Source organism: Oenanthe melanoleuca, chromosome 24, assembly GCF_029582105.1.
Source record: "Oenanthe melanoleuca isolate GR-GAL-2019-014 chromosome 24, OMel1.0, whole genome shotgun sequence".
Taxonomy (NCBI): domain Eukaryota; kingdom Metazoa; phylum Chordata; class Aves; order Passeriformes; family Muscicapidae; genus Oenanthe; species Oenanthe melanoleuca.
In genome coordinates, this window is record NC_079357.1 from 1,735,393 (window position 1) to 1,747,029 (window position 11,637).

Below are 11,637 nucleotides of genomic sequence, written 5' to 3' on the forward strand. Positions count from 1 at the left end.
CATGGGTGAGCCAGAAATTGAGTTTAAATTGCAGAGGAGCTCTTGCCCTTCAACAGTTGCCAGGCTGAACCTATTCCTGTGATTTGGGTCCATGGGTGAGGCAGGAATTGAAGTAATTGAAATAAGAAATGTGTGAGTTATTAGGAGAGCTGCAGGAAAGCAGGTTAGTGATGGGGCAGAGGTGTTCTGCACCACGGGTGGTGTGACCATGCCCAAGTCCTCTCTGGGGTCACAAAGAAACGTGCTGTGCAGTGGGCAAAAAACAAAGAGCTGGTGGAGAGATCCATCCTTTACCCCCACACACTGAGGGCTGCTGGTGCCTTCCCCAAACAGAATTTGGGGCTCCCTGTGCTGCCAGGAGGGAGCTGAGCAGCAGCAACAACAGCCCCTTGTGCTGGGGCCCGTGAGCCAAAGATAGGAGCTGCATTGATCCCGCTGGCATGCAGAGCAGCTGGCAGCAGCCAGGCCCTGGGCACAAACAGCACGTGGGCAGCGGGGTGGGCACGGCTCCACTCCGGCTCCTTGCTGCCCCATTGGGCTCCTCTTCCTCCTCTCCCCTTCCCCCTCCTCCTCAAATCCCTCAGACAGCGACTGGGCACCCCAGCCCAGGAGTGGGACAATAAAATCCCTGACACCACTGTTCAAGAGGCCTCGGGGGGGTGGAAGGCCAGGCCAGCTGCACGCCTATAAAGCTGTCCCCGCTCCCAGCCCTGCAGCACTCTTGTCTGCCAGGCTCCTCCAGCGCTCTCCAATGGATATCACCATCCACAACCCCCTGATCCGCAGACCTTTCTTCTCTTGGTTGGCACCGAGCCGTATCTTTGACCAGATTTTCGGGGAGCACCTGCCCGAGTCGGAGCTGCTCCCAGTTTCCCCCAGCTTCAGCCCCTTCCTGATGAGATCCCCCATCCTCCGGATGCCCAGTTGGCTAGAGACAGGACTCTCGGAGGTAATCCTTGCTGCTTCGGGCTCTTGGTGGCTGCTGGGGGCACAGCCTGCTGCCTCTGCAGGCCCAGGAGAGCTGAGAGCTTGGAAGATGCTCCTAGGTGGTTTTTGGTTTGGTTTTGGTTTGGTTTTTTTTTTTAGGAAAAAAGTCTGGGGGAAAGGGTGCTGCGTTTGTGCCTCTGCATTGTTTGGGATGGAGCCAGTCTGGCCATAGTGATGGGAGCAGAGGCAAACCCAGCTCAGTGTGCATCAGATCACTGCAGCAGCTGGCAGAGGAAAGCAGGAAGCCCAATTCCCTAATTTCCCTAATTTCCTTAATTTCCCTAATTTCCTTAATTTCCCAGTCTGCTGCACCAAACTTTCAATCCACTCCCACCTGAGAAGCAAAGGGCACAGGGCAGTGGGATCCTCACGCCAGGCACTGCAGGAGCCCATGGCTGCTGAGGGAAAAGGGGCCTAATTTAAACAATCACCACCCAGAAAAACAACATTTTAATAAATCCACCACCCAGAGGATCATGGAGCAGGAGCCTTCTCCCTCCAGGGGCTGAGCCAAGAGGCTTTTCCCTGTCCTGCAAATCAACAGTCTTATTTAAAAGGAGCTTGAGGAGCTATTCCAAGCAGAAGGAGTGAAAGTATTATTTTAATCCTTGCATAATGTTCCTCTTGATTTAGCAAGACCTGGCTCTGGCTGCCTAGTGAAGAGTCATTATTAGCCATATATATTATTATTATTAGCCATAATAAAGAGTCAGCTTTAAATGCAGAGTCAGTTTTAACCAATCCAGGTGTCAGGTTTAACCAATCCAGGTGTCAGGCTTAACCAATTCAAGTGTCAGTTTTAACCAATCCAGGTGTCAGTTTTAACTAATTCAGGTGTCAGGTTTAACCAATCCAAGTGTCAGGTTTAACCAATCCAGTGTCAGTTTTAACTAATCCAGGTGTCAGTTTTAACCAATTCAGGTTAGAGAATCTCAGGTCCTGTAGTGATGGCCATTACCACAAGGGACTGAGCCACTCAGATCAGCTCCCAAAATAAAAGTCAGAGTGTGTGTGTAGAGACCAGCTTTAGTCTTGACCTGCTGCATTTTTTTTTTTAAGCTGAAACCCTCACCGGCTTTTTTCTGAAGTCACCTCCTGCTTTTGCTCTGTTCTGAAGTCACCTCCTGCTTCTTGCAGATGCGACTGGATAAGGACAAGTTTTATGTGAACCTGGATGTGAAGCATTTCTCCCCTGAGGAGCTGAAGGTGAAGGTGCTGGGGGACATGATTGAGATCCACGGGAAGCACGAGGAGCGCCAGGTACCCCCTGCTTGAACCTCTCCACTCTGAGCTCCCCCACCTCTGCTCACTGCAAAACAACCCTCTGCTCATCCCAGATATTTGTAATTTTGTTAATCTGTGCAATCCTGCCCAGCTGGTCCCAGGGCAGCAGGAGGGTGGAGGTTTATTGCTGATGCTGCATCAACTGTGAGCTGAACTGGGAAATCAGCTGGGAAATGGGCATTTTGGGGCTTCCCCTCTGGTGGGAACCGGCCAGGAATGCAGGGAGGTGTCCAATGAGCTAAAAATGGACTGTAATTATCAAACCACATAATGAATCCGTGCATTGCCCTGTGTGTCACCTTCCCTAGGCCCAGCTATCAGTTTCTAGTCCTTCTAGTCCTCTGCAGCCCAGGCACTGTCCCGCTCCATCCCTTCAAACCCTTTTAACTCCCTGGAAAACTTTCCTTTGAGAGCCCCAACAGCCTTTAAACACAGACCTCGGGGTTAAGGTGAGTGGGCAAATATCCCTAATTAAAACCTGTGGATGCTGCTGAAGGTCCAGGCAGATTTCAGCCTTTTCTCAGGTTCTGAGTTCTTTTTCTCAGGCTGGGAGGATTTTCCCACTTTCTCACCTCCAGCTTGAACCTTTCCCAAGATAATAATAGTAACTTTCTTGCAAATAAAAAAGAATTAATAAACAAAGATTAGCACCTAGCGTTGACTGCAAGACAGCGTGTGATGTACGTGACAGGAGACGTTTTCTCCTATTGTCCAATGAATTACTTGAAGCTTGCAAACCTCAATAAAAAGTTTCAATACACTCAGTAAAGAGTTTCTTTCGCCTGAGAAGAAATCGTTGCTGTTTTGGGTGCGACAAAAAAAAAAAAAAAAAAAAAAAAAAAAAAAAAAAAAAAAAAAAAAAAAAAAAAGAGAGAGAAAAGCGAATCGGTTTTTTTTTTTAATTTTTTTTTTTTTTTTTTTTTGAGCAGGACGAGCACGGCTTCATCGCCAGGGAGTTCAGCAGGAAATACCGGATCCCCGACGACGTGGACCCGCTGACCATCACGTCGTCGCTGTCGCTGGACGGGGTTCTGACCGTCAGCGCTCCCCGCAAGCAGAGCGACGTCCCCGAGCGCAGCATCCCCATCACCCGCGAGGACAAACCCGCCATCGCCGGCGCCCAGAGGAAATAAACAGCGGCCCCAAAGCCACCCCTGCAGGGCCACCCCACAGCCCTTCCCTCCGGCAGCTCCGCCTGGCTGTGCTGAGTGGCTGCTCGTATTATTTATGCTAAGTTTACTAACGAATAAAACCATGGAGAAGCAGTTTGGGTTGGTTTGTTTGGGGGTTGTGGTGAGAAGGGTGTGGGGGAACATCACAGGCGTGTCCAGCACAGCTTGTCTGGGTGCTCAGCAGCACTTTGCTCATCCCTTCAACGCTGCCGGAGGATTTCAGCGTTTCACAAGCCCCGGGAAAGTTTCTCCCGTGGAGATTAAACTGCTGAAACAGCCCCATGACGAGTGAAACCCATCTGAAGCGTGGGGATTTGATAACCAGCTGCGTCTTAAATCTCCCAAATGATTCGTGTGATGGAGAAACAAGCAGGGGCTGCAGCAAGCACAGATCTACCCAGGAGGAGGAAAACATCCCGTTCTGATGATGCAAATCACATCCCTCTGAAACTCTGCCGTTCAAACAGCGAGCAGGAGCTGTCTGCAGCAATAATCTGATTTATGCCAGCGTTGCTGAGTGACACAAACCACTCCTAAAGTCCTTTACAGGCATCTTCATCTGCTCTGCACCTCTCTTCAAAGGGGTAGAAAGGGAAGTCTGGGTGGCTGGGACTGAATTTCTAAAATTCATCTTCAAAAAGGGCAGATCTGTCCCACAGATCATCAGGCTCAGTCATGACCTGGCCCATTTTCTGTGTTCCTTAGACCTGCAAAGACAGAAGTTCAGTTGGGGATCACAGTACATCCCTGCTGAGCAGGGAGAACACCCTTCTGTGGCTGTAGGTGAGAAAAATCAAATGTGATGTGGGGTCACTGCCAAAAACCCCAAATCCCCCCTCATTTCCAAGGTTTCCCATTAGCTGTTCTAATTAACTCTCCCAGCTAAGGTGTTAATTTGGCTTGTCTGGCAGGGCACAGCCACCTCTGCACACAAGAACAAACCCCAGACACACACAGAGGTTGCAAAGATCACAGATTAAAAAGCAGGAAGGACATTTTCCACAAGGCTTTCATGTGTGACAGGTCTTGGTGCTGGAAGGAAACCCCTGCACCTCTGCATCCTGAGGGTTTCTGCTGCTTTTCCTGCATCCTCCTTGTTCCTGCTCCACCTGCAGTGCAGCAGGACTGAGCAGGGAGGTTCCAGCTCAGGGTGGTGGCCCAAAAATCAATGAGGGTTTTGTTCAAATCCTAAAAGAATCAACATTGAAAGGATGCAAATGTAAAACAATAAGAATTTAGCCAGAAAGTGCAACTGAGGGAAATATTTTTTGTAGCTCAGGGGTTTTGTCAGGCTCAAATCAGCAGCAGAAATGGGAATTTTGAGTGAAAGCTCTCTGGGGATAAACTGGATGAGGTCAGGCAGACAAGAATACTTGAAATGCAAAACCACTCCCTGAGTGACCTGAAATACCTGTTCTGGGGAGGCACAGGAGCACAGCCCAGCACGGGAGAATGGCAGAAAACATCTCTGTCATCTCCAGGCACAAACACCATCCAGAAGCTCCTCACATCCAACAGATCATCCCAGTTCTGCACACAGAATCCACTCTCTGGTGTTTCCCTGTAATCTGAAGCAGGTTGTTTCCAAAGCACTGAGTGTGCTGGAAAGGAAAACTCACATTTAGAATGGCTAAATATAACTTTGGAGAGGTTTTTTTTGTGATTATTAGAATGGAAAGGTTGTGTGGTAATTATTTTCTCAGTACCCAACACCTCTCCAGGCCACTTAGCCATCATTTAAAACAGACAAAATGATTCTCTCAGAGACAGGGACCCAGTGCCTGGCACAGAGCTCACAAATTGTGGCAGTGTGGGAGCTCAGCTCAGCCCATTCCAAACTCTCCTCTGTCATTATCTGTGTGAAACTCACTGTCCCTGCCCTGTGGGGCAGCTGTGGGCACAGATGCAGCAGGTGACACCCAAGCCTGGCTGCTGTAGATATTACAGACCATAATTTCCTTCCTTCTCAAAGGCACCATGCACTAATGAGAGGCAGGGTAATTAATTTACCTTGTATCACCCTGTTGAGGAATTAAGGACCTTCTTATTACACCTTGATTATTCCTCAAATGATGCTTCCAGCACCTTTCCACTGCTTCTCTTTTTCTTCTCTTTGTGTCTCTGCTTCTCCCCTTTGGGAATTCAAGCAGCACAAATCTTGTCAAAGAACAAGAATTGCAGGTAAAGGCAGGTACAGGTAGAGGTGAGTTCAGAGGATCAAATAAAATTGATTATAGGGCTGGAACTCCTGTGCTATGAGGAAAGGCTGAGAGAATTTGGGATTCAGGGTGACCCAATTGTGGCTTTGCAGTACCTGATGGGAGCCCCCAGAAAAGACTGAGATTATCCACAAAAGCCTGGAGTGACAGGCTGAGGGGGAATGGCTCAAACCCGACAGAGACCAGCGAGAGATTGGATATTAATGAGAAATTTGGCTCAAACCCGACAGAGAGCAGCCAGAGATTGGATATTAATGAGGAAATTTTACCCTGTGAGGGTGGTGAGGTTGCCCAGAGAAGCTGGGAAGTGGCTGGAAACGTCTGAGGATGGGGCTTGGAGCAACCTGGGGTCAGGTGAAAGGTGGGGAAAGGTGGGGAAAGGTGGGGAAAATTGGGGAAAGGTGGGGAAAGGTGTCCCTGCATCAGGAGATAATTTTTAAATCCCTTCTAAGCCGAACCATTCTGTGATTCTGCAACTCTACGATTCCCCGGCTTTTAAAGAGCTTTTTTTTTTTTTTTTTTTTTTTTTAAGGCAACACCCATTTCCTGTTGCACGGCGGCCGGGAGAGCTCCTGGAATCCCGGAATCCTCGAATCCCGGAATCCCCGAATCCCCGAATCCCCGAATCCCGGAATCCCCGAATCCCGGAATCCCCGAATCCCCGAATCCGCGCATCGCTCCCGCATCCCTCCCGCGCCGCTCCCGCTCCGGGGATGCTGCCGCTCGCCCTTCCCGGGCTCCATTCCCCCTCTCCGCTGCCCAGGGGCCCCGGGCGATGCTCTCAGCTCCCCGACGCCACCAGCAGCGGCCGCTGAGCGGGTGTCGCGTCACGAAGCGGCGCCGCTCCCGTCCGGGGCCATGGGGCCGCCGCCCCGCCGCGTCCTGCTGCTCGGGGAGGGCAACTTCTCCTTCTCGGCGGCGCTGTGCGGGGCCCAGGGCACGGGGCACCTGGTGGCCACTTGCTACGAGAGCGAGGAGGAGGCGGCCGGGCGCGGGGGAGCGGCGCGGAGCATCGGGCGGCTGCGGGACCGCGGTGGGTGCGCGGGGGGACGGGCGTGGAGCTGCTGCCGAGGCTTTGCTGTCACCCTGCTGCCATCCCTGTCACCCTCCTGGCATCCCTGTCACCCTGGTGTCACCCTCCTGGCATCCCTGTCACCCTCCTGGCATGGCTGCCACCCTGGTGTCACCCTGCTGCCATCCCTGTCACCCTCCTGCCATCCCTGTCACCCTCCCGGCATCACCACCCTGGTGTCACCCTGCTGCCATCCCTGTCACCCTCCTGCCATCGCTGCCACCTTCCTGGCATCACCACCCTGGTGTCACCCTCCTGCCATCCCTGTCACCCTCCTGCCATCGCTGCCACCTTCCTGGCATCACCACCCTGGTGTCACCCTCCTGCCATCCCTGCCACCCTCCTGCCATCGCTGCCACCCTCCCGGCATCACCACCCAGGTGTCACCCCGACTGGCATCGCTGCCACCCTCCTGCCATCGCTGTCACCCTCCTGGCACCCCTGCCACCCTCCTGGCATCCCTGTCACCCTCCTGGCATCCCTGTCACCCTCCTGGCACCCCTGCCACCCTCCTGGCATCCCTGTCACCCTCCTGCCATCGCTGCCACCCTCCTGCCATCGCTGCCACCCTCCCGGCATCACCACCCAGGTGTCACCCCGACTGGCATCGCTGCCCCCGTTTCTCTGTCCCTTAGGAGCCCCCCGCCGCTCCAAGGGGAGGGACAGGGACGGCCCAGATTTAACGAAATGCTGTAAAATCTGCTCAGGGTGACGGAGCGCGGAAATAGCAACGAAACTGCTGTTTTCAACTGGTTTCAGCAGTTCCTGCTGCTTCTAAAGAGAGCAAAGGGCAAAGAGAGCCCCGCGGGACTTCCTGGTGTTGTCAGTGCTCGAGGCAGCTCTCACCTATTTAAAAACGCCCTGCAGGGTTTGCATTCCCACCTTTCTTTAGATTTTTCCTCGCTGACAGCCGTCAGAGCCTTCTGACCGCGAGAAGTTCGTGTAAAACAATTCTCCATCTCCCTGAGCCCCCCGCGTTTGCTGTTGCAGGAGCCGAGGTTGTGTTCTCCGTGGACTGCACCAAGCTGAAGGAACACTTTTTACCGGGAGAACGGGAATTTGATCGGATTTATTTCAACTTCCCTCACTGCGGGAGGAAAGCCGGGGTGGCGAAGAACAGGCAGCTCCTCGCCGGGTTTTTCCACAGGTGAGCAAACCAGCGATAATTGTGTTAATTATTATAAAGTTATTATGCAGCTTTCCAGGTGTTTTTTCCCGGCACTGGGGGTGTGCTAAGAGGAATTTTCTTCCCTTCCAGCTGCACAGAAGTGCTGGCACAGGAGGGGGAAATCCACGTGGCCCTGTGCAATGGCCAGGGAGGGACCCCTGCGGATCAGCCCAGAAGGGAGTGGCACAACAGTTGGCAAATCGTGGCTGTGGCAGCAGCCGCTGGGTTCGTCCTCAGCCACGTTCATCCTTTCCAGGCAGAGACTGTCGATGGATACAAATGCACGGGTTACAGGTAACCAGCACCTGGCAAAACTGAAATTCTGATGTTTGTGCTCTTAAAATGCCCCAGCACTGGGATATTCTTTTAGCATCTTGTTGCCTGGACAATAACTCCTTTTAATTTTCCTTTAAATTTTCCTTTAAATTTTCCTTCTAATTTTCCTTCTAATTTTCCTTTAGTTTTCCTTCTAATTTTCCTTTTAATTTTCCTTCTAATTTTCCTTCTAATTTTCCCTTTAATTTTCCCTTTAATTTTTCTTCTATTTTTCCCTTCAAATAGCTGCAGTTCTTGTCCATGTCTAAGCAGAATAACCAAGATTAAAATGCAAGCTTCCTGCCAAAGCACCCTCTAAAAATAAAGATTATCTGAGGATTTTTAAGGTCAAGAGCATCTGTTTCAGAAAAATATCAATCTCAGCTTAAAGACTAAAGACAGGCTCTGCTCCTGCCTACTTGGGGCATATTAAATATCAGAAATTATCATTACTTTGCTCTGTTTTTGTGTATTTTCAGGAGTCAGGATAAATCCTTCTGTGTAGAGGGGGCTTTGAACCACATTTTCACACGGAGCACAGCACCCCTGTGCTTCACACCCATGAGCTGCAAGACACAACTGGGAAGCCAAAAAGTTTCTTTTCAAGTGCCACAAGAACTCGTGGATAAAATTAACAGGTGAGTTTTAGAATTAGTTTCTCTTTTGCAGTAGCAGCTCTGCTGCTCTCAGTGGGAATGACCAGCAGATAAATGGATATGGTGACTGGAAAATCTTTTTTTAAAGCAAATTGGAGTTAATTATTGATTGTAACCTGCAGACAAACACCACTGCCCTGAAAATGTGCAACACCTTTGGAGAAAGGCTTGGCTTAGTCAGGTAGTTCCTGGCTTAAGAATGTTTTGGGTGAATTGCTGCACTCACTCAAATTGCAGCCACAGGAAGGAAATCACAGATGGTGTGTGTAATTTGCACTTTGATTTTTCACAGGGGTTTCCTCGAGGCCAATTCAAGTCACCCAGTAAGGACAATAAAGGAGAAGCTCAGTGCAGGGCTCAGCCAAGCTTTCCCACTGCAGAACATCAGCTCCAGCCTTCCTCTGCTCCTCCAGGGTCACCCCCGTGGTGTTTGCCCCTCCAGCATCTTCTGGATCACTCTGGGCCCAGGGGAGGCTCCAAGCACTGAGGAAATGTCTCAGGGACTGGCAAACACAGTTTTGTTTCCCCATTCTGGCCAGGACACAGATGAGAGTGTACAAGGAGGGTGCCCAGTTCCAAAGCAGTTTTACCTTAGGCCTTCCCTCCTGCCTCATGCTCAGGCAATAATTAAAGAAAGAACTTTTTCCCCAGGCACACTTCAGGTTCTTTCTGGGCCGGTTTTTAGGAAATGTCGGATCACTCCCCACTCCATGCCAGTTTTCCATGAGATGCTCGTTGTGCTTGCAGTTAGCAGGGGCACAGAGAACAGCTGTATCCAGATGTTGGTGGACAACATCCAAACCACCATGAGTTCTCTTCACCAGGGCGTTCCTGGCATCAAACCCAGCATCAGCCTGCAGGAAACAACAAGTTTGGGAACTGAGCTAAATGACTTTGCTGCTTTTGAGCAGCAGCTTGGTGAAATTGAGGGTTTGCTCTGCGTGGGGACAGAGGCAGACCCCTCAGGCTGCTGTGTGGGGGTTGTCAGGACAGCTCCTGGTGAATCCCCCAGCCATGAGCTGGCTGTTGTGTCAGCCTCGCTGAACCTGGACCTCCTGGCCATGCTGCTGTGTGCAATATCCGACTGGAGGATGCTCTGGACACGGGACAGGCGCTTCCTCAGGCAGTTTCCTCAGGGGGAGTTGAGGCTTTTCAAGAGTTTTTCCCTCTATCCACCTTCCTACGTGCACGATGTCAGCTTCTGGCTTCCTGACGGGGAGGAGTTTGACGAAGTGGCTTTTCACACCCTCGCCAGGAGGGTGTCAGCTGAAATGGTCGTTTCCATCCAGCTGAGGGACAGTTTCCAGCAGCCAGGGACAGGGCGGAGGAGCCTGTGCTACAGGGTGACTTTCCAGTCGTGCGACAGAGCGCTGGGCTGCCGGGAGGCAGCAGAGATGCAGCTGCGATTGCGGGAGGAGCTACAGCAGCACCTGGGTGTGACCCTGAGGTAGAACCATCCCCCGTGGCTCCGGGGCTGCAGCAGCTGCTGTGCCAGTCTGTGACCTGGGAAATGCCACCTGCGTGGGGTTGGGGCTGGCAGTGTCACAGGGGCAGGGTGGGCTTTGAGCACCTGCCCCTGTTTCAGTGTGGGAGTTTCTGTGGGTGATCACTGCTGGTGAATTTCTGTTAGCCAAGCGCTCACCTGTTCTGTGTTTATAATGAAACCTCGTTTTATGAAGTGGAGCCTTTCTTTCCGAGGGTGCTCTGAGGCTGGACTGGATCTCTACTAATGCAAATTCCTGCTGATTCCAGCCCGAGCCTCCCCTGCCCAGCCTGAGGCCGTTCCCTGGAGCAGATCCCAAATCCCCCCGGCTGTCCCCTCCTGGCAGGGAGTTGTGCAGAGCCACAATGTCCCCCCTGATCCCCGTTTTCTCCAGGCTGAGCCCCTTCCCAGCTCCCCCAGCCCCTCCTGGGGCTCCAGCCCCTTCCCAGCTCTGTCCCTTCCCTGGACACTCCAGCCCTCCGTGTCCTTCCCGTGCTGTCCTTTCCCCACCAAATAAAAACATTCTCTGTCGGGGCGCTCCCCATCCCCTCAGTCCTGCCCAACAGTGGGAGTGCGGGATACGGGTGGGTGATGGACACGGGTGGGTGGGACAGGGACAGGGTGAGCGACGGACACGGGTGGGTGATGGACACGGGGGGACGATGGACACGGGTGGGTGATGGACACGGGCGAGTGATGGACACGGGCGAGTGATAGACACAGGTGGGTGATGGACACGGGGGGACGATGGACACGGGCGAGTGATGGACACGGGGGGACGATGGACACGGGTGGGTGATGGACACGGGCGAGTGATGGACACGGGCGGGTGATGGACACGGGGGGACGATGGACGCGGGTGGGTGATGGACACAGGTGGGTGATGGACACGGGCGGGTGATGGACACGAGTGGGTGATGGACCAGAGTGTACGGGGCAGGGACCTGGGTGGGTGATGGACCTAGTGCTGTCCCTGTCCCTGTCCCTGTCCCTGTCCCTGTCCCATCCCTGTCTGTCCCTGTCGCCGCTATCTCGCTCCGCCGCCCGGGGGCAGCGCTCTGCCCACACCCGCCATGGCGGCGTTGGCTTCATTGCAGCAGCGGCGGCTGCTCGGGCCGGGCCGCGGCCTGCGGGCTCCGCCTGCCCACACCCGCTATGGCGGCTTTGGCTTCATTGCAGCAGCGGCGGCTGCTCGGGCCGGGCCGCGGCCTGCGGGCTCCGCCTGCCCACACCCGCTATGGCGGCTTTGGCTTCATTGCAGCAGCGGCGGCTGCTCGGGCC

At 52.9% G+C, this 11,637-nt stretch overlaps 2 protein-coding genes and 1 long non-coding RNA gene across 3 annotated transcripts; 2 read left to right on the forward strand and 1 right to left on the reverse strand.

Annotated features, from left to right (window-relative positions):
* The first annotated feature begins 544 nt into the window (after nucleotides 1-544).
* Nucleotides 545-3,512, forward strand: CRYAB (crystallin alpha B). Its single transcript, XM_056509669.1, has 3 exons — nucleotides 545-949; nucleotides 2,125-2,247; nucleotides 3,201-3,512. The coding sequence occupies exons 1-3, from the start codon at nucleotides 752-754 to the stop codon at nucleotides 3,402-3,404; spliced, it is 525 nt and encodes a 174-aa protein (XP_056365644.1). The 5' UTR covers nucleotides 545-751; the 3' UTR covers nucleotides 3,405-3,512.
* A 413-nt stretch (nucleotides 3,513-3,925) lies between these two features.
* Nucleotides 3,926-5,782, reverse strand: LOC130262492 (uncharacterized). Its single transcript, XR_008842123.1, has 3 exons — nucleotides 5,464-5,782; nucleotides 4,855-5,044; nucleotides 3,926-4,150 (listed from the first exon to the last, which is right to left on the reverse strand). It is a non-coding gene; the product is annotated as an uncharacterized LOC130262492 (long non-coding RNA).
* Nucleotides 5,783-5,924: 142 nt separating this feature from the next.
* FDXACB1 (ferredoxin-fold anticodon binding domain containing 1) lies at nucleotides 5,925-10,571 on the forward strand. The gene is made up of 6 exons (XM_056509667.1): nucleotides 5,925-6,033; nucleotides 6,064-6,695; nucleotides 7,725-7,881; nucleotides 7,993-8,196; nucleotides 8,697-8,855; nucleotides 9,166-10,571. Exons 2-6 carry the CDS (start codon nucleotides 6,521-6,523, stop codon nucleotides 10,322-10,324), a joined length of 1,854 nt encoding a protein of 617 aa, XP_056365642.1. The 5' UTR covers nucleotides 5,925-6,033; nucleotides 6,064-6,520; the 3' UTR covers nucleotides 10,325-10,571.
* Nucleotides 10,572-11,637: the final 1,066 nt, after the last annotated feature.

Bases quoted from the DNA above. Each gene is read 5' to 3' on its own strand.
- CRYAB (XM_056509669.1), top strand. From the start codon at position 752: ATGGATATCACCATCCACAACCCCCTGATCCGCAGACCTTTCTTCTCT. The intron at 950-2,124 runs GTAATCCTTGCT...TGCTTCTTGCAG, and splicing joins TAGAGACAGGACTCTCGGAG to ATGCGACTGGATAAGGACAA. The intron at 2,248-3,200 runs GTACCCCCTGCT...TTTTTTGAGCAG, and splicing joins GGAAGCACGAGGAGCGCCAG to GACGAGCACGGCTTCATCGC.
- FDXACB1 (XM_056509667.1), top strand. From the start codon at position 6,521: ATGGGGCCGCCGCCCCGCCGCGTCCTGCTGCTCGGGGAGGGCAACTTC. The intron at 6,696-7,724 runs GTGGGTGCGCGG...TTGCTGTTGCAG, and splicing joins CGGGCGGCTGCGGGACCGCG to GAGCCGAGGTTGTGTTCTCC. The intron at 8,197-8,696 runs GTAACCAGCACC...GTGTATTTTCAG, and splicing joins TACAAATGCACGGGTTACAG to GAGTCAGGATAAATCCTTCT.